This window comes from Thermochaetoides thermophila (assembly GCF_000221225.1).
Source record: "Thermochaetoides thermophila DSM 1495 unplaced genomic scaffold scf7180000011820, whole genome shotgun sequence".
Lineage (NCBI taxonomy): Eukaryota > Fungi > Ascomycota > Sordariomycetes > Sordariales > Chaetomiaceae > Thermochaetoides > Thermochaetoides thermophila.
The window spans coordinates 777,832-801,132 of record NW_006383036.1 but is presented as its reverse complement, the minus strand read 5'-3'; the positions used below and the strand labels follow the sequence as shown (position 1 = coordinate 801,132).

The 23,301-nt window shown below is 51.6% G+C and overlaps 7 protein-coding genes across 7 annotated transcripts; 5 read left to right on the top strand and 2 right to left on the bottom strand.

The window, feature by feature from the left end:
- Positions 1-1,021: 1,021 nt before the first annotated feature.
- Positions 1,022-3,291, top strand: CTHT_0052250 (uncharacterized protein; the record flags this gene model as incomplete). The annotated part of the gene is made up of 4 exons (XM_006695502.1): positions 1,022-1,130; positions 1,197-1,213; positions 1,318-1,428; positions 1,489-3,291. The coding sequence occupies 4 exons, from the start codon at positions 1,022-1,024 to the stop codon at positions 3,289-3,291; spliced, it is 2,040 nt and encodes a 679-aa protein (XP_006695565.1).
- A 1,255-nt stretch (positions 3,292-4,546) lies between these two features.
- On the top strand, positions 4,547-8,792 carry CTHT_0052240 (calcium-dependent cysteine-type endopeptidase-like protein; the record flags this gene model as incomplete). Its single annotated transcript, XM_006695501.1, has 5 exons — positions 4,547-4,754; positions 4,818-5,554; positions 5,612-6,003; positions 6,054-6,190; positions 6,241-8,792. 5 exons carry the CDS (start codon positions 4,547-4,549, stop codon positions 8,790-8,792), a joined length of 4,026 nt encoding a protein of 1,341 aa, XP_006695564.1.
- Positions 8,793-9,104: 312 nt separating this feature from the next.
- CTHT_0052230 (uncharacterized protein) lies at positions 9,105-9,985 on the bottom strand (the record flags this gene model as incomplete). Its single annotated transcript, XM_006695500.1, has 2 exons — positions 9,105-9,541; positions 9,625-9,985. The coding sequence occupies 2 exons, from the start codon at positions 9,983-9,985 to the stop codon at positions 9,105-9,107; spliced, it is 798 nt and encodes a 265-aa protein (XP_006695563.1).
- A 3,002-nt stretch (positions 9,986-12,987) lies between these two features.
- Positions 12,988-15,501, top strand: CTHT_0052220 (putative complex I protein; the record flags this gene model as incomplete). Its single annotated transcript, XM_006695499.1, has 2 exons — positions 12,988-15,278; positions 15,336-15,501. The coding sequence occupies 2 exons, from the start codon at positions 12,988-12,990 to the stop codon at positions 15,499-15,501; spliced, it is 2,457 nt and encodes an 818-aa protein (XP_006695562.1).
- Positions 15,502-16,084: 583 nt separating this feature from the next.
- CTHT_0052210 (uncharacterized protein) lies at positions 16,085-16,682 on the bottom strand (the record flags this gene model as incomplete). The annotated part of the gene is made up of 2 exons (XM_006695498.1): positions 16,085-16,506; positions 16,580-16,682. The coding sequence occupies 2 exons, from the start codon at positions 16,680-16,682 to the stop codon at positions 16,085-16,087; spliced, it is 525 nt and encodes a 174-aa protein (XP_006695561.1).
- Positions 16,683-17,057: 375 nt separating this feature from the next.
- On the top strand, positions 17,058-18,008 carry CTHT_0052200 (uncharacterized protein; the record flags this gene model as incomplete). Its single annotated transcript, XM_006695497.1, has 8 exons — positions 17,058-17,101; positions 17,167-17,223; positions 17,281-17,311; positions 17,366-17,389; positions 17,452-17,481; positions 17,535-17,615; positions 17,669-17,751; positions 17,807-18,008. 8 exons carry the CDS (start codon positions 17,058-17,060, stop codon positions 18,006-18,008), a joined length of 552 nt encoding a protein of 183 aa, XP_006695560.1.
- Positions 18,009-18,798: 790 nt separating this feature from the next.
- On the top strand, positions 18,799-23,223 carry CTHT_0052190 (uncharacterized protein; the record flags this gene model as incomplete). Its single annotated transcript, XM_006695496.1, has 2 exons — positions 18,799-19,221; positions 19,789-23,223. 2 exons carry the CDS (start codon positions 18,799-18,801, stop codon positions 23,221-23,223), a joined length of 3,858 nt encoding a protein of 1,285 aa, XP_006695559.1.
- Positions 23,224-23,301: the final 78 nt, after the last annotated feature.

Genomic DNA, 23,301 nt, shown 5'->3' with positions numbered 1-23,301 from the left:
AAAAGTTTTGGAATGGATTCTTGGAATTCTCAATGTTTTGAACAACACATCTTTGCGTTCCATGCTTCAGGAGCTTGAACACCTAAACTTTACCAAAAGACTTTGAAGTAATGACGAACAATAAATCGTTGCCCAGAACCCTGGATCAAGCCCCGCACAGACCACGCCCAAAACCAAGATCGGGTCCTGGAACCGTGGGAAACCACTTGGGTTATCTTGGGCTGGGCACTCGTCCGAGCGCTCCAAAGCGTTGGATTGAAGGTCTTGGTTTTTGCTATGGTACATAGGAAAGACATTTGATTGAACATCCTCGCCTCACATAACACAAAGTTGGGACAAAGACAAGTACAATGTTGTGATAGAGTAGTATATAGTCTTACATAAACCAACTGCAAAGCTTGCTAGCATGATCTATGGCGATCATGGTTGAAACTTTTGAACAAGATGTGCAGTTAATTGGTACCAGACAGGTACTTGCGCTGTGTATTGCAACCCCACAGTCGCCAAGAGTCGATGCCCTGGTGCTGTCCCCTGGCGCTAAGCTCAAGGTCGATCTCAGCTGCAAACTTTCAGGAGGTGAAAATCGAAAAGGGGCAGCGTCGCGCTGCCCCGAAGGATCGGATTTGTCTGCATGTGTTGTTGTGAACTCGACTTTTTGTCAATTTTCAGAATTTCATATCGAGTGATTTGCACCCTCGGCCTTAGATTTGGGGTTCGTCGCGTGGCCGCGTGTATCTGTACCGAAGGGCGAATAATTGACATCCCAAATCCCCACTCTTATTCCCTGCTCCCTGCTCTCCAGTCTCGGTTGCAGCAGCAGGCGGGACGGTCGCGTGGAAGGAGATTGACCGGCTCGTTAGTCCATCCAGTTCGCTGGTTCGCCCAACCTCCGACCATCACATAGAGCACATCTCGTCTACGTCGGCCCGCCCTCTCGGTTTCTGGCATCCTGTCGCATCTGGCGTCGCTCTCGATCTCAGCGCGCACTATCTGACGGGCCACCTCCCGCCTCTTCGTGACCATGTCGGCCCTCTCGAAGCGCCAGCAGGCGCGCAACGAGAAGATCCTTCAGGAGTTGGTTCAGCTTCCCGGAAACAACTGCTGCGCGGATTGTCAAGCACCCAATCCAGGTGTGTATCTCTAAGCTAACGCCATCTAAGCTGTATGAGCGATGAACTAACGCGACTTGCTTCCAGCTTGGGCATCATGGAGCGTGCGTCTATCCTCCCGACCCTTCGCAACCGTGAATCTTCCTCGATGCCGCCTGCCATCTTACGCGTAAAGCGCTGATACTAACATGGGCCTGGTCGGACGTAGTTGGGTATCTTCCTCTGCATGCGATGTGCTACTATCCATCGCAAGCTGGGCACCCATATCTCCAAGGTGAAATCATTGAGCATGGATAGCTGGAGCAACGAGCAGGTTGACGTGCGTATCCCCATGTGCTAGTACCGTGTGCCCAGCTAACGTGCATCCCGTTCGTCTCAGAACATGAAGAAGGTCGGCAATATCATGTCAAACAAGCTGTACAACCCCGAGGGCAAGAAACCACCCGTTCCCATCGACGCCGAAGAGATGGACAGTGTGATGGAGCGCTTCATCCGCCAGAAGTATGTCACTCGTACGCTGTCTACCAACAAAAAGGGTGATATCGACTTGGACGAGCGCCCTCCTCCTCTCCCACCGAAAACGCCCAGTCGATTCGGCCTTCGCTCCGCCTCTTCGCTCTTCCCCCTTGGTGGGCGGTCCAAAAAGTCTAGTCATGAGCCGACTAGCCCTCGCGAGGTTCCTCCTCGCCCACCGCCCCGTCCGAGATCTCCTGGAGTGTTTGGTGCCAGAGTTGATCGCGATGATCGCTCCGAGAAGGACGATACTGAGCAGAAGTTGGCAAAGTTACGGGATATGGGATTTACAGATGAGAAGCGAAACGCCATGGTTCTGAAAGGAGTCGGTGGCAATTTGGAAAAGGCTGTCGAAGCTCTAATCCGTCTTGGTGAAGGCAACTTAGCAGGCGGGAGATCGGGAACTTCTCTCACAGGCCCGCCGCGGTCGGCTACTTTGCCAGTCACCAGGACTTTGACCCCCAGCGCACCATCTAACGTCGTTTCGGAGCGCGCCCGGCCCATCAGCCCAGCTAGCACGAATCCTTTTGATATGCTCGACACTCCTCCGCCGCCGCAACCTCTGTCAACCCAGTCCACCGGCACTCTGCAGACGAAGAATCCTTACCTGTCGACGAACCCATTCGGTGTACCCCCACCGGCCCCGTCAGCTCTCGATCAGGCCTTCCAGAATCTGTCCCTCGCGCCGGCATCCCAGCCTCTCTTCCCTCACCACACCGGAGGGATGATCCATCCACAAAACACTGGATCCCTGTACCAACCACCATTGACGGCTCCTTTGACCGCGACGCTCCCGACAACAAGCCAGGGATATTCGGGAATGATGCCGAATGGGAACCAGTCACTATATGCGCAGCAGTTGCAGCCGCAAATTACTGGCTACAGTAACAACCCCTTCTTTGCAGCCCAGCAACCGCAACCGCAACCGCAGCCACAATTATCAGTGAACACGACGCCTTTTGGCAGCGGGAATTACGGAAACAACCCATTCACTCGGTCACCCACGCGTCTCCAATCGCCGAGTCTCTCGCAAATTCCGGAGCAATCACAGCAAAACTACTTCACTGCATCATCGACACCTCAACCACAGCCGGCATCAAACCCGTTTTTTGCGCAGGCGGCGACAACGCCCGGTGTCCAGCCACAGGCGCAACTGACCGGCCAGTTGCAACAGCCCGTCCAAGCTACGATACAACTGCCGCAGCAGCAGGTGATGGGCCTGGCTCCTCAGATGACAGGATACTATTCACAACAACAGCCAATGCAGCAGCAACCGCAGCAGCGGGTCGTTGACAAGGCGTCTATCCTCGCCTTGTACAACTATCCCCAGCTAGCTCCCCAGCCGGCAGGGCTGCAGGCTCAGAATCAGCAGCAGCAACAGCCACAGCAACAGCCATCACAACCCCAAGATCAGCAGCAACACCAGCAGCAACCCCCCGCTAGTCCCCAGCCAGGAAGCAAAAACCCGTTTGCAGGTGCTGGTTCGGGAAAGAATGCGTCATCTGCCGCGTCACAGCCTTCTCAAGACCAGCCTGGAACCATGATGGCGACTCCACAGCCTAGGCGGTATAATGCTAGTAGGGAGAGCATGATGGCCTTGGGCATGGAGTGGTCCAATGGCAGGCATAGTCCCGACGCGTTTGCGAGCTTGAGCGCGAGGGATAGATGATAACTAGCTGGGTTTCGCCCTTGGTTTGTGGAGACTGTTGCCGGGGATTGCGTGTACAAGCTTAGGGAGGGGAAAGTTGAGGAAGGTAATGGGTTGATGGTTTGCTGTTATGCTGTAGAGTGTATATCTAAGATTACTTTTCTGTCCGGGTTGTACTACGCATTGATTGCCTGGGCTGGCACATATTGCTGCTTCTGCTGGGCATGGGTTTTGCGATTTTTTTTTCAGCTTTGACGTTGGGTGTATATAGTCTGTTTCCCCCTTTGGGCTGTAATGATGGATTACTTTTTTGTATGCCTTTTGTCAAAAGTACCACTTTTTTTCTATTACTTAGATAATTGGAACTTATAGGCTATGCAGCTCTCAGTCAGCACGCTCCAGGCAGCAGTCGGTTTCATGTGGTCTCACGCTGCTCTTCCTCCAATGTCTTCCCACCCTCCCGCCACTGCCCCATCCGACGTCCCACGCGTCAGCCCTAACACCTGCATCTTGTCCTGCAATTCTCATTCGCCCGTTCGGAGTTCGGTGCCAGTCGGGTTGGACGCGCAGTAGTGATGATCGCCAGATTCCCCGTACTCAGTCGGAAAACGGGGCGTTAATTCTCGTTTAAAGGGGATGGGAATAAAAGACGGAGCTGGAAGATGAACCTGGTTGCTGAAGATATGCAGAATAGGTTACGATGTGCTTGTAGTTTGTATAAATAGCAGCATATCTCTTAAGTTAGGGTGATGAGGGGCACAGTAGTACGTAGGTACAAGGTCACTTCATGATCTGCAAACCCATAATGTTGGCTATTAGTTTACCAATGTATGGGAAATTTGGGTGTTCAACCACGGTATCAAATTCTGTATCCCCCATTCTCAGCAATCCAGACCCTGGCTTTCTTAATGCGTTGCTGTTACACAGGTCGGCTGTTGGCAGAGCTGGGTGCCCACCAAACCCATTATGCAGCACAGGCGATCTCACTGCATGCATATTGGGGGTTAAAAAGAAAAAAAAGCACCAATGATGCTTCGTTAGGATCCTGAAGCTCTCTAGGCATGCAAGGCGTAAGCTTTGCCTGGTGTTACGATGTGTGCTAGAGCTCGTAATGAGTGTAATGAGTGTCGTCGGTGATTTCCAGGCTACGGACACTGGGTACAGTTTATATCTGTCATCCCCTGACTTCGGTCTTCTGGATTCTTGGATCTTCCAGAACATGGTATAGACCGAAGACCCTCCCCCAATTGTATACAGTGAACACCTGCAGCACACCATGTCTCGTCATAGCTTCAGGCCCCCAGGTCCTATGCCCATGGGTCCTCCAGGCATGACAATACCCAATAGGGGAGTTAATCCCCTGCGTACACCGCAGGACAAAGTCGATGAATTCTGGGAGAAATTCACCACCAAGGCACCAGGAAAAGGCAGGTTTATCCTAAACAAGCGCTTGAGTTGGACGAAAGATCGCTTCATTTTTTTCCGTCATTGAAGTATTTGTTCGATATTTTATCAAAATCACAAACACATTGCTGACATTGGGGAAGCCATTACCTTGCTTCCCAAGAATGAGCTGACAGAAAAGCTTGCCAAACGCTCCGCGGCTAAAGACCTCGCTGGAGGCGAGACCACGGCGACGACAAGGTCGTATGAGGAAGCAGCCGCCCTTTGCAAGGCCAAAGTCGCCCAGATCGTTAGTGAGTGCCGCCGAGTGAACCAGAAGTACCGTGACCCACACTTCGACCTCGACTTCGACCTGCGTACTGGCCGCCGCGACTGTCTCGAGTCGCTGAGTAATGACAAAGGCGACTACTATTACCCGTCGGACAGCGACTCGGAGGATAGCATAACCAGCTATTATCGAGGGGTTCGAGGATCCGGAGACTTGGGTCGTGTTTCTAATAAGACTCGGAACGTCAGAAAGGACCAGGCTGCCGGTGGTGAGAAAAAAGAGGGGGCCGAGACTTCGGGGCTCACGGAATTTGCAGATGGGTATGGCACAAGGTGTCGCTCTCGTTGGCCTGGTGCCGACCTCAAACCCCAGTCTGTCAAGAGGGTTGGAGAAATTTTTGATGATCCCAAGTTTTTCATTGAGGGACCTAGCGCGAACGATGTTCGTCAGGGCCATAACGGCGACTGTTGGTTGATGGCTGCTCTGTGTACCTTGAGCAACAAGCCGGGCCTCATTGAGAGGGTCTGCGTAGCTCAAGATCCGGATGTGGGCGTGTATGGGTTTGTGTTCCATCGCGATGGCGAGTGGTTCAGTGAGATCATTGACGACCAAGTTCGTCTTCGCCCTCCTGTCTTGTTTACCATGGATTTGATATGCTGATCGAAACAGCTCTACCTCATCAAACCAGACTACGACCAGGCCTTTACGGAGAATGGCGACCGCAACCTTGACCGCATCCTTTGGGATAAAGTCCAGCGCGATGAGGACACAGAGGAAATCTACCGCAAGACGTATCAGTCGGGCAGCAGCGCTCTGTACTTTGCGCAATGCGCTCACCCCAATGAAACCTGGCTCCCGTTGCTGGAAAAGGCCTACGCCAAAGCCCATGGCGACTATGCAGCGATTGAGGGAGGTTATGTCGGTGAAGGGATAGAGGATCTCACTGGCGGCGTCACTACGTCGCTGTTTACGGCTGACATCCTTGATAAGGAGTACTTCTGGAAAGAAGAGCTGATGAAGGTCAACCAGGACTTTTTATTCGGTTGCGCGACCGGTTTGTGGTAAGTAAATCGCCTAAAGTTGTCCCATACTTGACTTAACAGACAAATAGGGGTCTCGGATGGGGAGAGCGAAGGGGCATTCAGGAGCATCATGCATACTCGATTATGCGTGCTGTCGAGATCGACGGCCAGCGGCTTCTTTTACTCAAGAATCCTTGGGGTAAAGGGGAGTGGAAGGGGGCTTGGAGTGAGTTTTGTTTCCTTCTTGATTCAGCAGCGAGACTGATAAACCATTAGGTGATGGCTCCAAGGAGTGGACCCCGGAATGGCTGAAGAAGCTGAATCACCGATTCGGTGACGATGGAGCTTTTTGGATGTCGTACAAAGACCTCCTGCGGAAGTTTACAACCTTTGATCGTACCCGACTGTTTGGCCCCGAGTGGCGAGTGACCTCGATGTGGACGACTCTCAACGTGCCGTGGGCACGCGAGTACCACCACACAAAGTTTTCCTTCACACTGGCCAAGAAAAGTTCCGTCGTGATCGTTCTTTCGCAGCTGGACAGCAGGTATTTCCGTGGGCTTGAAGGCCAGTACAGGTTTGGTCTCGCCTTCCGCGTTCACCGTGCGGGCGAAGAAAACTACCTGGTTCGTACGCACACAAACTTCCTTATGACACGATCTTGCAATGTAGAACTTGAGCTGCAGGCCGGGGAGTACACTGTCCTTGTCAAGCTTGATGCCACGCGCGTCGATGGACTTTTGCCCCCCGAAGAAGTTGTCCGCCTGAACGTCAAAAAACGTCGGGAGAAATTGCTGCGCATCGGCCTTGCGTACGATATCGCCCATAGCAAAGCTCGGATTGTCGAGACGGAAGAAGAAAAGGCCGCCCGTGAGGCCTATGAGAAACGAAAGCGCGAAAAATTGCGGAAGAAGCTGCGCAAGGAGCTTAATGAGAGACGCAAAGAAGACTACTATCTGAGCTGGAAGAAAACCCGAGAGGAATGGAAAACCAAAGCTCGCGATAGGAAGGTAGAAAAGAAGTTGAACAAAAAACTCCATGACAAGCGCATGGCAGCCAAGGAAAGGGCAGCTCGTAAGAGAAGAGAAAAGATGGCGAAGAAAGTTAAGCGGGCCGAGGATGAAAAGGAAGATGAGCCCAGCGGAAAGGAGATCGTCGACAAGAAACAAGAGCAACTTCAGAAAGAGAAGGACGACAAGGCTGTTAATCAACATCAATCCGATGGCAATGATTCCGCAGATACCCGGAATGAAGAAGAGAAGTCGACGGAGACCAAGGCCGGCATTGCTCAACAACAGTCCCATGAGGAGAAACCTGCAAAAGTGACAACAGATGAGTCAAAAAGCGTGGATGACGAGCAAGAGTCAGCGTCAAATGCTTCTGAGGGCGCGGAAGCGACACCCTCTTCTTCGAGTCGACCAGCAGCGGATGTGGCCCATCAAAATCCAGAGAAAAGAAGTGAGGAAGCTCCTTCCACTCCCGAGTCGGCAATCTTGTCAGCTAAGAGCAACACTACGGACAAAAAGCCAAATACAGTAGAGCCCTCAACTGAAGAAGCCGCCTGCTCCACCAAGACAGCTGCTGAGAGAACAGGAGGCGATGAATCAAAGCCTTCCGAAGACAAGCCTGCTTCTCCCAAAGATTCTCAGGTTCCTGTACACGAGGCTTCTGGAGATAAAGGCCCTGCTGGTAGCAAGAGAGCGACCAAGGCTGATCAACCCGAGCTCGAAGCCAAACTTCGTAAAGCCCTTGATATCATTTCCGCGTTCAAGTCAGAGCTCGAGGGTCTGCTCGGCGGTGAGGGTGCTTCTAAGGGCAGACAAGATGACCGAGACGACCATGACAAGACGAAAGATGAGGTTGAATCACACCCAGACGAGTCAATTCACAAGCCACCTCATACGCGTGATCAACCAGACCACGAGTCGACTCACGAAGCAGACCAGGCTACCCACAGGTCGGAACCGGAGGAATCAGAGGATGAATTCAGCGACCACGGATCTCCCTCACCCTCCGACTACGACTTTAGCCTCCCATCACTGTCTGACGTCTCCGATACCGAGCTAGAACAGCACGTCAAGGCGTATGAGGAGAGTGAGAAACTTGGATCAGGCGGCCTCAACAGGCCAGCTCAAGTTGTGCTACCAGGACCTGGACTAGAATCAGTGCCCCCTCCGCCGGGTATTATGCCGGGACCTTCTGGCGATGATGAGCCAGAGCCGTGGAACGCGGTTGCGGTTGTCGGGCTGAGGATTTATTACAAAGTTTCGGAGGAAGATAAGGATACGGAGGGACTGGTGAAGATCAAGGTTGTTAGACCTGATCCTTGGGCTATTAGTGATAGTGAGGATGAAGAGGATGATGAAGGTGAAGAGGGTGATGATGAGAAGGAGAAGAGAGAGGAGGAAAAGAAGGAAGAGTGTGATAGCCAGGACGTGGAGGCGGAGAACAAGAGTGAAGAACGTAGCAAGGAAGAGGTGGAGGGGATTAAGGGAGAGGATGAGAAGAATCATGTGGAAGAGAAGGAAGCAAAACAAGAGGATGAGAAAGTAGAAAAGAAAGAGGAGAAAGAAAAGAAGGGAAATGAAGAGGCGAGCAAGGAGAGAGAGAAGAATGACGATCGTAAGAGACCGAAGTTGGAAAAGCAGGATTCGAAGGCTCCGAAACTGGAGCGGAATGACTCTGGAAGAACTCCAAAATTTGAACGGAAGGACTCAGGAAGGATTCCAAGGTTGGAGAGGAGGGAGTCCTCAAGAGTGGATGAAGCGAGAGTGTTGGATGTCGATGATAGCGCCAAGGATGCTGCACTAAAGGGAGAGGCAGAGTGAGCTGTTCCTTTAGAGTTGGTCAGAAGTTTCGTTTTCTTTTTATGTTTTCTATGCAGTCAAAAAAAAAAAAAACTGGCTTAGTCGTAATGGGATATTATAAGGGGTGGTTTGGTATGATAAAACCTTAATATGAAGTTAGGTAGCTGGTCCAATCATAGGTTTCGATGTTAACTGACTGGGTATCATTCAATCTTCCTGCCTGTTCTCCCACTTCCCTTGCGCCAAACGCCAATATCAAGTAAAAAACAGCACCACCGAGACCCCAAAGACTCGATCTGAGGCAAAAAACAGTAGAAACCACGACCTCGTCACTTAGAACTTGTCTAACAAAGCCCCAATCTTCTTCTGCTCCTCCATCTCAACATCAACACCCGCTTCATCTTCCTCTTCCTGATCCCCTCTCCTCTCCTTCAATCTCGGAATCCTTCCGGCCACTCTTGCAAGCAGCATCCGCATGCGAGCGAGCTCAGTCTCAATCTCGCCGTTACGAGTAACAAGGTTCTCTTGCACGCCATCCATACTTCCAGTTGACTCATTATTTGAGGGAGATGTTGCATCAAAGGGGGCAAGCAAAGTCTGCATTCTCCTCAGCCGCTCCACGCGAGCCAGAGCATCCGTCTTGCGTTTGGCAAGCTCGTGGAGCTGCGCGGCAAGGTCTGCATAGCGGGCGATGGCTTCTTCATCAGCTTCCTCCTCCTGCGTGGGAGCTTCCCAGGTAAGGGGGAGGGTGGCAATGACGGATGGGTCGGCTTTGCAGTGTGGTGTCAGCTCATTAACTTCGTTTCGCGACCTCCTAACAGGAGATACGGTGAGTTAGCATAAGACTACATACCAAAATCAGCCCCTTTTCTCAAAGATTTCTCAATTCCCTCGTCCAAGTCACCACCTTCGTCATCCTCCCCACCTCTAGTGGCAGCCTCAGCGGCGTTCCAATACAACGCGTCAATCTGCTCTGCAACATGACGCGTTGCTTGTGGAGGGTACACACGACGTGCATGCTGTTGCAGACGGTTATTTAGTTTGAAAAGCGCATCATCAATGGCCTTATCTGGGAGAGGGGATGCATTATCCTCGCCATTGCTGTTGGCGTTGCGCCAGGTGCGGGACGGAGCGAGTGGTTGTGAGAGGAGACGCGTTTGTGCGTTGAGAAAAGACTGTTTGAGGAAAACGACTGTGGGTGTTGAATCGGCCATTATAAAGCCTTTATGAATTGTTTACCAAGACAGAATGACACTTAGAAAAACTCCAGCAGAGGCATGGAACACTTCGTGTTCAGGGTTGTTGGGTTGATTGTTGTGAGAGAGTGTTGGGGATTATTGTACTTTGCACAGTACATACACTGTACTATTACTGTCCTTAGAGGCTCACCCTTCTTGTGAAGTGATACTTTTTGTCCTTTTATGTAAGATACAGTATAAAACAGTAGTGTTTGAGTTAGCAATTGTACTTATTGGATACGGTCATTGATCAAGCAGTGAGGGCGAGATTGAGGCATCTCACATTAGGAATCAAAGATCCCGCAGAGAGTATGCCGTTGGGCTGGCGTCCAAAAATATGAAAATATATTATACAAAACTATTGGAAGGGATAGCGATTTGCTTCTTTGACAATCTCCTACTCTGAGTTTCTGCCTCGCTTTCTAACAGTACGCACGAGGCCATGTAGACTTGGACCTCCTTACAGACAGTCCTCGCCTCATAACCCTCACCCTTTGCCAACGCCTTACCAACAACCGGGGACCGCATGACATAGTCAACTGGCCATGGATAGCTCATGTTAAGCAGACTTCGGAGGAGAGAGCCTACTGTTCGAAGACTGGGTGAGCATGGTTGCCCCTCGGTTGTTTTTGGACTTTATACCAAATTAGAGGCTTTGACATGCTTGATCAACACAATTCAACCTAGAGTTATACGGATCTGATATCCCGAGTATTAGATTTGCACAGCCTCAAATGCCCAGGCACCTATCCATGAGTAGAAATTTTGGTTCGTCAGGTAGCCCTCTTAATGCGTGCTTAGCTCTCTGGGATGTTTCCATGAAAGTCAACCATGAGTGTCTCAAGGAAGAGTGATATTCAACTTCGGGCACTTAGCTTCCTGGTAGATCTGGTTGCCTAACGGATATATAACTCCTTTAGGAATCTCGTCACCAGGAGTACCCCATTGCCCCGCTTGAACCAACCCCAAGAGCACCTTGCTTCTTGGTCAGATCATATCCCGGTTCAAGATTAATAGATGCGGTCATTGATATTGGTTGACAAATCGGCATTGAGCAAACAAGGTCAAATAGCTTGAGTAGAGAATACTTCAATCATCCCATTCCTCGGCTGACAAGTCAAACATGGGTCAAAACTGAGACCTGGTATGTCATCACTGATGCACAGAACTTACCCGACTCTGAAGGAGGGAATTGCTTCAGATATCCTTGAACATAAGCCGGAGAGCTCATTCTGTTCCCACAACTCGCCAATTGCCCAGTTCGTACTCGTTGTAGGCATAGAATGATCCAGTATCGAAGATGAATGTCTGCTTCGTCTTCGTATCCGTGACCGTGTTCTCATCCATGTCACCATGCACTAAACATGGTTTGATGGTGCGACCGTTAATCTGTAGAGGTTTAAGCAGTCTTGGAATGACTTTGTCCAGGACGAGCTTACACACCGCAGCAAACTCAGGCCACATACCGTTCGTCTCCTCGTCTTGATAATATTCGCAAGCTGCTTGCTGAAAAGGACTGCCCATGACCCCTCCCAGCAGCCAGTTGCCTGCAGCACTTTGGCATACATATCGTCATGTGGAATCCGAATGATAGTGATGCTTGATGAATCGCCTTGAAGGACTCATATTCACCATGAGCCATATCCGCGCCACGGCTTCCAACTTGCGCAGTCTATCAGTAAGGTTAGTATCTGATGAGTATTCAGAGCTCGTTTGAAATGACCAAAACTCTTACCTTGAGGAACAAATCTTTAAGCCCCCATCTGAGAGCTTTGTCGTGATCCTTGCTCCCTGACCCCATAAAGATCTTCCGGACTTGCGCGCTTCTGTGATCTTAGAGCTAGCATTCGACTACTTCTGTAATACTTCCTGTCAAGACAATCCTGTAATAGACACATCTGGAGGGTACATTGTCATCGTACTATAGATTGCACGCTCAACAGCTTTGCCAAGTTGAAACTCTTCCTTGATTTGAGGCCGGGGAAGAGGATGTACTGGAGCTGTTGTGCCGGCATAGCACTCAACATCAAGAATAGCGCCCTCGGCAATTATGGGCCTAGACTCTGATCTTCTCGGTGTTGCTGGCGTTTGCTTCATGGCAGTCTTTTTGTGGGCGACCTGGACGTAGGAAGAGCAGGATTCTAGATGTGAATGTTGTCTCCAACAACTATATCTTTTCTCAATATGTGAGAAGGGGTCCTTATTGATTACGCAGGGCCGGAAGGCTGAAGATCATGTTAGCCCATGGTTTTGCACCCATGCTCAACATCCATGCGGTGCACTGTCTGGTACGGTACAGGATGCATGATGCTTGCGAGGCATGACATGGAGACTGGCAGTATTTGTCTGGGCCAGGTCAAACGGTCAACCACTGCCGACATTGACTTCTTGGTCATTGGCTGTTTCCGCGAGCATCAACTGTTCCACCGAGGTAAGTTTTTATATGTGCAATTTTTGAGCAATGGCAGCATGCAACTGTTAACACGTATATTTGAATCAATTGTGCAGAAAGATGTAGCAGACCGTCGGCTACCAGCTCCCAGAGAGAGGGACGTGACAGTGATCGCCAACCTCAACGTTGAACGGAGGTCAAGAGTGACCGATCTGGGTTAGGGTTAAGGCCCACAAACACCCCATATTTGAATCCTTGGCATGCGACTACTCCGGCGAGACAGCCAACGCCAAGACATGCCCCACCAACTGGAGCAGCAGCTCCGCGCCAACAGCAATTTGCGAGCGTCATTGTCATTGTCAAATCGCTGAGAAAGCTGGGACTTTTTTTTGTTGAGAGCACGGTTCCGTCACGACTTCTCGGCCAGCTAAAGTCGCCTCTGCGCCATTGCGACCGCAATTGGACGCCCTCCCGCCATGCGCAGGTGCGTCAGATCTAGGTGGAGGAAAAATGACCAAAAAATAAGCGAACCTGGCTGCTAATGCCCCTCAGATCTGCCACACATTAGACACTCCTATCTCCCACCATGCGGTCGCAGCTGGCGCGCAATGTCCATATTCGACTGCTGGCCAGCAATGGCTATGCCTCATTGATGTCTTGTCGCGCGCTTCCTGGCTGCTACCCTGCGTCCCTGTCTCTCCCATGCCCAGTCCCATGCCCTCATTTTCCCTCCCCCTCTCCCCAGCCGTTGGCCCGCCGCCAGCAGAGGAGGTCCTTCTTCAACATCTTTCAGAAACCCCCACGCCAAATCAAGGAGCCCGACTTCGAACCTGGCTATGACGTGTTGCTTCAGTTCAGGAAGAGTGAGTCCGAGGGTGCCCGCCCCCCAGACCGTGACGAGCTCGTAAACGGCTGGTTACAATTCATTCGCCACAAGAAGCGTCGGAGGAAAGGTCTGAACCAAACTCAGGCATTTCTGGCCATGCGGCTCCTCCGCTACCTTATTGAAACCGAGACAGAAGGCTATGAGGACATCACTATTGAGGATCTCCGGGCCGCCCTTCATGTTGTTATGAAGCCCCCCAAGGGCAACCCTGAGAGCCATCTCGAGTTGGCGAAGTTGTTATACGACGAAATCGACGGAAGAATACAGCGCATGCGTAAATTCGGCCTCGACGAAAATACGATCCGGCAGATCACTGGTGGTGCTAAGGGAACCACGGATTTTGAAAACTACCTGAAGAGCTTGGCCCAATATGGCGGCGCTCTCGAGGCAGTTGACTGTTTCTCCGGATATTTGTCCCAAGTCAACGGAGCCGAGTTACCGCCAGTTGCCAAAGTTCTGTGGGTGATAATCCTCCGTGGTCTTGCTAAGGAGGGCCGCGAGGAAGAGTTGCTTCGCGAGTTTCAGGCTGCTGAAGCTGCCGGGGTTGAGTTCTCACCAAATATCCATGAAATTATGGTCACTTTCTATGGAAGCCGCGACCAAGTTGAAGAAGCAAAATACTGGTTTGAGAGGCCTGTCCATGCTAACTGGCGTCGGACTCCTGAAGCTTACATGCAAGCGATCAAGTTCGCTCTCCGCAATGACGAACAAGAATGGCTCCAACGCATGATGGAGGAACTGGTCAACTCCAAGCCCGGAAAAGAGTGGTGGAATGTTATATTGTATTGGGCAGTTGTGGCAATGGACAAAGGGGCTGAGGAAGTCAAGCAAATGATCCGGATCATGATGTCAACACCACCTACAGATGGTGTGGATCCGCCAGTGCCGGATACCACGACACTAGATGCTCTCATTAGGGCGGCCACCGAAAAGCAAAATCCTTACTTGGCCGAAAGATTCCTTTCTATCGGCCATGAGCTAGGAATTGAACTCAAGGCCTCGACCTATCTTCTTCAGATGGATTACCGCCTAGACGCGAAAGACTTTAGCGGTGTGCAGGCCATCTATGCTAAGTTTCGTCGCGGAGAGGTCCCTATCGAGAACGAGGAGGACCTTCCTGTCGTCAACAAGTATATCCGCGCTCTGTGCTCGGTTAAAAACCCCGATATTGATCGCATACTTGACATTGTCGCTGATCTGGAGCACCGTCAAGCGACACTGGAACCTGAAACGGTGGCGGCGATTTGCACAGTTTTGCTGCGCAACGACAATCAATTCGAAGTGATCGATACGCTTTCGATGCACACGGTCTCATACAGCCTGGAAGAACGCGCTCAGGTCCGCGGCGCCCTCATCGATTTCATCCTCGACCCAAAAGTTAGCACCGCTCGCGTTTGGGATTGCTACTCATTACTACGACAATACTTCCCGGAAACCCCGCCTGCAGATAGAGTTCGTCTAATGGATGCCTTTTTTGCTCGTAAGCGTCCCGACATGGCAGCATACATCTTCGGACACATGCGCAGCCACGACAACCCGGCGATGCATCCTACAGAGGACGTGTACATCCGCTGCTTAGAGGGTTTCGCTCGGCTACCGGACCCAGATTCGCTGCGCATGGTGCATAACATGCTCAAGATGGACACCAAAATCCAGATGACCACGCGCCTGTACAACGCTTTGATGCTGGGGTACGTGGCATGCGACGACCCAGGGACTGCTCTGGAGTTCTGGCGGGACATTACCAACTCCCGTGAAGGTCCTTCGTACAACAGCCTCGAGATTGTGTTCTGGGCTTGCGAGCGGCTGCCGTATGGCGACCGTACGGCGCGCCAGATCTGGGCCAAGATGCAGCGCCTGGACCTGGAGGTCCCGCCGCAAGTCTTCTGGGCATACTGTGGCGCGCTGGCGGGGAGTGGCCATGTTGATGAGGTGATCAGGTTGATCCGTGGGATGGATGTCATGGTAGGGTATGGGCCAGGATTGATGACGTAAGTTCCCCCTTTTCCTGCTTCTTGGGCGTGGCCGTGTGTGCTGACATATCAAAGATTCGGCGTGACGTACAATGCGTTACCCAGCGAGGACAGCAAAGCTATCTTCGAGGAGTTCGCCCGAGCCGAGTACCCTGAGATCTGGGCGCAATTGGAGAGGAAGGGGCGCAGGGAAACTATAGAGGGCATCAAGTTCAACATCGTAAGGGAGATGCACGCTTGATTCGAAGTGTGCGTGTACCCCTCTATATCTAGGGGGCCTAGATACGGCGGGCTGTGTTTGGCCCGTTGGGCTGGGCTGCTGTACGATGGAAACCCGAGGTGTATCATGTAACATTGTACATACCTGAATATCGACATACATGACATATAGCGGCGGGGAAGCAACGAGCTATACAGAGAGACATAAAGGGGGCCACGGCCTGGTTAAGTCAAAATTTGAATTGGTATCGTACAGCAGCTGAAGTCTAGCCGAGATAATTGTACAACACATCGGGAGCTTGTAAGTGTACACCGGGCGGTGGAAAGTTACGGCAACTATAGGCTGGGGGAACTGCTCTGACTGGACTGCGCCGTGCTTGAACCAGAAACGGTGACGGGAAGATTCGTGTTTGTACGGCGCAGGATCTCCGGATGCTTGTGGACACTGGGATGCAAACCCATGCCGATGGCACGGCGGATGGCCTTAGCCATTTTGCGCTGGTTGACTGGCCGCAGCCCAGTCTCCTGCGAATGCTTGATTCGACCCATGGTCGTCACAAACTCGGATATCATAGAGAAGTTCTGTGGGCTCGCTGTCAGCCTTATCAGGTCCTCATCATCCTTGTCCACAGGGGGCTGAAACATGCCTTGTAGTTGTCGATGGGGTTGAACCCCAGCAGGTCGACAATATCTTGCTTCTTTGACTGCCTGCTCTTCCACTTCTTCATTTCCAAAGGGGACAGGTCCTTTGGCGCATAGACATCGCCGACCTTCCATCGACGGGGCATCTGGCGCATGTAGTTGTCTGTCATCTGGCTGATGCGCAAATCCCGGGCGCCAGAACCTGTGCTCTGCTGCGCCATCATTTGCCTTTGTTCCTCCAGAGTAGGTGCTGCTCCGCGCTCCGCGCGCTCGGAAATAATGCTCTGCAACGCATCGGTCGGATTGCTACGGGTCGTCCAGGTCTGCTTGGTGTTGCGGGTGGTCTGGTTGCTGGTGTTGCTCTGGGGGAAAAGGCCTTTGTTGACTGGGTCGTGTGTTAGCTGAAAAGCTGGTCATTTGAAAAATGTGCCGTACAACGGCAACGGGAGGTCACTAACGGGCTGCGACGGAGGCCGACGTGGAAAAGGTTTTGGATTGCTGCTGCACCAGGCCAGAATGGACATGGCGCAGGGCCGACGAGAACGAGTGTCTGCACGACATGGCTGCTACTTGTGGTATCTGGACTTATAACGGTTGTCTCTTGCGGTGCAGCAGCTGAGATAGGAGCTTAAGGCTGAGTCGTGGCCACCGTCGTTGACGACGTCGTCGTCGCTGTCGTCCAGATCCCAACGCTTTTTTTCAGCAGGAGCCGTCTGATTTGACGTTGGCTTGGCACTTGGCAGCTCGGTCTTGGCATCGTTGGGTTGGTTTTAGAACCCACTGTCTGCGGAGCCTTGCAGGTCTGTATGGGGCCAGCCTCTCAGCCTTGTCCTCTGGCCTCAAAATTTCTGGAACATCTATCTCCATCAAAGTACATCTTCGTACTGATCCTCACCAACAACCACAAATTTCATCGCCGTTTGGCCAACAGTCAAGATGGTCAGAAAACTGAAATATCATGAACAAAAGCTTCTCAAGAAGTCAGTGGAAATATTGACGCCAATAATAAATCATCATCAAGAAGTCCTCACACAGTTTTTCACAGACACGATTTCATCAACTACAAGAGCGACAACAACCATCGCGACCATGATGTTATCAGGTCAGTACTTAAATCGCACACATACTGTTTATGAATGTTGCTGCTGACTCGGTGTAGGCGGTATATGATTCAAAAGCCTGAAGATTATGTAAGGCTTCTTTGAAAGGCCTTTTTGATTGTGCTAATACTGATTCCGCGACAGCACAAATACAATAGGCTATGTGGTGTAAGTCTTACATACCGCTCATGTCGGAATATGGAAAGAGTTGGCAGCTAACATAGAATTAGTCCCTCCGGCAATTTGCCCACCGCCTCAGTGTATGTGTCATTCCATTCAGGAGCCATTCGGGTTAGGCTGACTAACTTCGCAGCTTCTTCCCCCGGATAACGAAGTCAGGAGGAAACATGAAACCCTTCTTCTTGACAAGCTTTACGATATGGGTATTCTGTCGGTATGTTGTATATTGTCACATAGCGCATGCACATCATTCTGACACTTTGGTAGACCAAGGCCAAGCTTTCGGCGGTTGAGCACAACGTCACAGTGTCTGCCTTTGCGCGGAGGAGGTTGCCTGTTGTCATGACCCGGTATGTATTCTTCACATCTTGGAGGGTAATACTCATCTCCTAATTCCCTCTTCAGGCTGCGCATGGCCGAAACTGTTCAGGCCGCCACGAAGCTCATCGAGCAAGGCCACGTCCGTGTCGGCGTCGAGGAAGTTCGTGACCCTGCCTTCCTGGTCACGCGGAACATGGAAGACTTCGTCACCTGGACTGTTGGCAGCAAGATCAAGCAGAATATCATGAAGTACCGCGACAAGCTCGACGATTTCGAGCTGCTTTAAAGTGGTCTGTCTTGACCTCAAGTATCTCTCTGAAGATCTTAAAATCTCGGATAACATCGTGTTTTTTTTTTTGCTGGCGTTTAGGGAAGGAAAAGGCCAACGTCATTCCTCTTTTCGGGCACTAAGAAGAAACCAAGTCATTTTGCGATTTCGGGAGAAACAAAGGATACGTCGGATTTCTGGCATTCTCGCTGCTGGTAAAAGATGGCAACATCTATGCCGAAATAGGGCATTAGAGCAGAATGCTGCGATACCCTACCGAGGACATCCGGCTTGGGGAGCATAACTGAAGGACGGGCATTTTTCATCAAGTTCTGCTAATAGACTTCAGAGGCTGCGCATTAGTTGTCAAGCATATTCAACTTTCCTCCTTCCACGATTAAGCGCTTTCCCAGAGGCCTTCCTTGCGTTTGTACCTTCCATCTTCACAATATCCATGGGATCATCGATCTTTCCCAAACCATGGAAATAGTGACGTCCTCCCACGCTATTGCTGAGGTTACTAGTCGCTCAGCAAGGCGACCACTACATCGTTCATGCAACATCACTGGGAGCACACATCTCTCCTCTCCCATTCAGTCCCTGCTCATATGCCATACTCTCTTAACCCCTAATAAACGTTACCTCACGATCCTTCAAGTATTTAAGTATCAATACTCTCCACCCCCTACTTATACATGGTCAATTCATAGGCGAGTAACCTCTAAGTTTTGATCTTCAATGTCCTCACTAACTATCCCCGAAGGTTCTCTCTCTTTTCTAAACCTTGCACAGCCACCTCCACTCCATCATGAAGGCCAATGATAACGGAACACCCAAGGGTCCGCCAAGATCCCAGTCGGGAAATGATCAGTCCAGCATACGATTCTTGAACGGCCCTTATTGCTGTTCTGACGTCCAATTCGATGCGAAAGAGGCCATAGTGGTGGGTTGGGGAGGAGCAAAGACCTACTTCAAGGCACTACAACAACTATCGGCAAGCCATCATGCTCGTCTGGACAACACTTCTGAATTTTCGACAGATCCGGATAACAGCCAAGTGCCGGATACCGATATTAACGACCCATCTGGAGCACCGTCATCCAACAGCATAACCGGCACAGATCCGCAAGCTACGCCCGATCAAATCCTAAACCACGGGCCCGGTGAAGCGTCGAGGGCATGGGGCAGAAGGATCCATCAGCTGGCTGACGGTCGTGTCTACGAGGAACTGGTAAATGTCTCAGCCCATATGTGTCACGAAGGTCACAGCTCCGTGAGCAAAGTTCGGTCTCATCAGCTACCTGAGCATGACAATGTCAAGGATGACCAGCGCCTGCATTCAATGTCTGTTCAACCAGCAAGCACGTCCAGTCCATCGACTCTGACGGCTCAAAGCCTTATGCACAGAATTCGGCTGCCATTCATACGTACAACCATGTCCACTGATGGAAGCTACGAAGTCTGGGACCATTTGGTTGCAGATGTCGGGTATTCTGGCAACAGCTCTGTTTTCGATTCTTTACTAGGAAGAAGTGATGGAGCATCACCCGATGCTGCGATCTCATTTGGCGAAAAAGTAAACAACAGAAAAGGTGGCAACTTGGGCCTCCGTCACGACCACAAGACCGCATCGGAATTGGTTGATTACTGGGAAGGACTGAGTGATTCATCAAGGAAAGACAGGGGATTCAAACCGTTTGTTATAACCCCTCGATCTTCCTCTCTCCATAGGACCCAAATACATGACTTGGACTCGACCCATTGCGCGCTTACTGGATCCTCGAAGCAAACTCAACAGCCCCTTCGCCATGCGGCCAGCTCTGGAGAGGCTTACATTTCGGGATTCGTGGAAACCCCAGAACGAGGGCCTCGACACTCGCCCCGAGAAATTGAAGAAGGGCAATCGAACCTGAGTTCTCGCAAGTCAACATTAGTCTCTGGAGGATCAACCCCAATCGACTTCAAGTTCAAGCGTGCTGTCAGCGATATGGAGCATCTCCTCGAAGAGGTGATGGAGCTGGCGAAGCAAGTGACCGAACAAGACGACAATTACGGCTGCATCAGCCCATTAGAACTCAAGGACGCCCGCATCCCTTCGCCGAGAATAGTTGATGCCCCGGCCGAAGCAGCGCATGGTTTCATGAGCGGCGCTATCATCGACAATCCCAGAGTTGCCGAGCTCAATTTGACGCCACAAGCTCAAGCAAGCAAGCAAGCCTCCACCAATGCCAGACAACAAAAGCAACTAAAGCGCTATCAGTCCGCCCCTGGGATGCGCAATACTTCAGGCAGAGAACATGAAATGATGGCGCCAGTCAGGCTTCGCAGGTCGAAACGCTCCCGGTTGACAATCCCAGAGCGTTGGAAAGAGGATCTTCCAGATGAGCAACCTTCACAAGTCACACAGCGCGATCGCCCGCCGGTCACACTGATTTCAGTTCGGAAAGATTCGGAGCCTCGGAGTCGAGAAGTCAAGGCTGGAGATGATGCTCCAAGAGAGCCTGGATGCTTGTTCCACATGAAGCTGCTACGAAAGTCTCAGAGTTGGAGACATCCCCGGGTATCGCCCAGTCCGCGCCGTACCAGGTCCTATCGATTCGAGGTAAACCCCAGGTTTGACAATGAGAAAGACTGTGTTCAGGATGTTCCAACTATGCCAAGAGACAAGCACTTGAAACCGGTGAAAGAACGGAGGAGAGATACATCAACTGCTTCCTGCTTTGATGGAGTGATGGATGAAGACGACATCACACCAATCGACACACATATCCAGCAACCATCGATGGACAACACGCCGAATATCCGACAACCCTATATGTCCCTGCCACCCATACAGCGGCCAACGGAACATGATCTCAAACCATCTGCAGTCCAGCAGACGAACTTATCCATCACTCCCGAAATACCCTCCTCCTCTGGCCAAATCACCGATGTCACCCCGGCACGAGACTGGTCCCCGCTCAGGAAACGATTCACCGCAACCGTTGCATGCCTTAGCACCACGGCCGTTGGTATCGTCATCGGCATGTACGCAGGTCTTGTCCCTGCCATCCAATACCGCATTGCCGATGCCGGTCATCATGTTATCCTCGGCAATGTGCTTTTGTATCTGGGATTGGCTATCTCCTCGTTCGTAACGTGGCCCCTCCCTCTGTCCAAATCAAGACGTTTGGGGAGGAAGCCGTATGTGGTAGGCGGTCTTGCTGCTGCTATCCCATTGTTGATTCCTCAAGCCATTGCCTCCAGCTACGCCTTGGGTCCTGGATACAGGTACTACCTCGCCGAATATGGTCTTCATTGGTGGAGATGGGTCGTGTTGGCTGTGTCCAGGGGCCTGATGGGCATTGCGCTTGGTGTTCCCAGCGCCAACTGGATGGGCGTTCTGATGGATCTGTTTGGGGCGTCCTTGATGAGTGGAAACCCTCATCAAGAATGGGTGGATGAGACAGATGTACGGAGGAGGGGCGGAGGTATGGGTGTCTGGTTGGGCCTGGGCACGTGGTGTTTCACTGGCTCACTTGGAGTTGGATTCGCTGTTGGTGCTTCGATCATTGATGGAGGAAGGAGTCCGGCATGGGCGTTTGGTGTTGCCGGTGGGATTTTACTGGTCCTGCTTGGGCTGAATATCGCTTGTCCTGAGGTCAGGCCGAGGCTTGACACGGCTGCAAAGCAGCAGAAGAACGGCAAGGACAAGAACGATGCCGTTAAGACACCCTGGTGGCTAGTTGCACTGCAAGGCATGTCACTGTCCGCTGAAATGCTGCGACAGCCAGGCTTTTTGGTGATCGCGGTTTACACAGGCTGGATCTATGCCCAAATTGTGCTCATCATCGTGCTTCTCGGAGCACTGGCGTCAAGATACTACACACTTCGGTCCACGCTTGTTGGGCTATGCGTGGCGTTCATCTCAATCGGCGGCATCATTGCCATTCCGTTCCAGAAAGCCAACCTCTTTTCTCGCTGGCGCCATCACCAGGGACCGACCAGCGCCGACACTCTCGACGATCGCTTTGTGTGGACCTCTCACTTCGTTCGCAGAGCCGTCTTTTGTATCTTCTTGCCCCTTTTTGGAATTGCTTATACTGTGGCATCGGCCGGACCCCCAATTCCGGTTGAGATTCCCACCTTGTTGGCTGCTGGCATTGGTGGACTTTCCGCTTTGGCGATTTCTGAGTGCAATGGCCTTATCATGGAAACATTCGATACCTCTGATCTTCCGGTCACATCGTCTTCAGCATCCCCAAGAAAGGTTGACCAGTCTCAGTGGGTAGATCCTTCATCATACCCACGAGTTGCAGCTGGGTTTGCCGTATGCCACGCCATTGGGTTCGTTCTAGCAGCCATAGCAACCGCAGTCGGAGGGAGTGCACAACGCCACTTGGGACAACAAGCTGCCACGGGCGTCGTGGCCGGCATCTTACTTATCCTAACCGGACTCCTTCTGGCCGTCCTCATTCGCTTCAGGAACGTGCACATCATCCCCAACTGCAAGACCCTCGAAATGGATCGGTGGACAGAGATGCGCAGAGAAAGCCTCCGTCGACAATCCCAGCGCTCATCTGCCCGCACTTCACGGACCTCATCGATGGCTGCGAGCAACCACATCTCCCCTACCAACAACAAGGCCCTTTCTGTGCTCGCAACAGACGATCTCGCGGAAATGGACATGTGGCGCCCCATTCTGCTGGGGAACCCCTCGTGCAAGATGCGCCGCGTCAATGTTCTTGAGTTGGGAGCCCTCAGTCGCTGGACTGAGATTCGCAAAACAAATAGGCTGATTGATCAGCGGGCTGCTGCACATTTGAACCGTGCTGCATTGGGCTCGGCGGCTGTGGCGGTTGAGGAAGCGACAGGGATTGCTGGGTTGGTGAGGAAGGTGAGCCATCGTCGGCGGCATCATCATCATCGTGGTACGGATGAAGAAGAGTTTCATTCGTATAATCACCATTTTGGAAGGGATCTGCCTTTTCATCATGGTCGTCGTCATGTTCGGGGTGCGGAGAATGAGGATGCGCAGGGGATTGAACTTGCAATTCTGGGGAGGATAGATGGCCAAGAGAATCCCCCTGCCCACGCTGGCCTGCAAGGAAATAGAGAGAATGCAGCGGAACAGAGAATCGAAAAAGCAAGGGACGAGTTTGTTGGTTCTTCATTTGACGACTATGGGACTCTGCGCGCCCGTGAGGTGAAGATGAGGAAGGTGACTGGCGGTGAGGTGAAGATGACATTTTAATCTCTCCCTACGCATTACGGATTGTTTGGCTTTAAGAACGGCATGTTTTGATGGCATTATTATCTGCTTACGGATAGA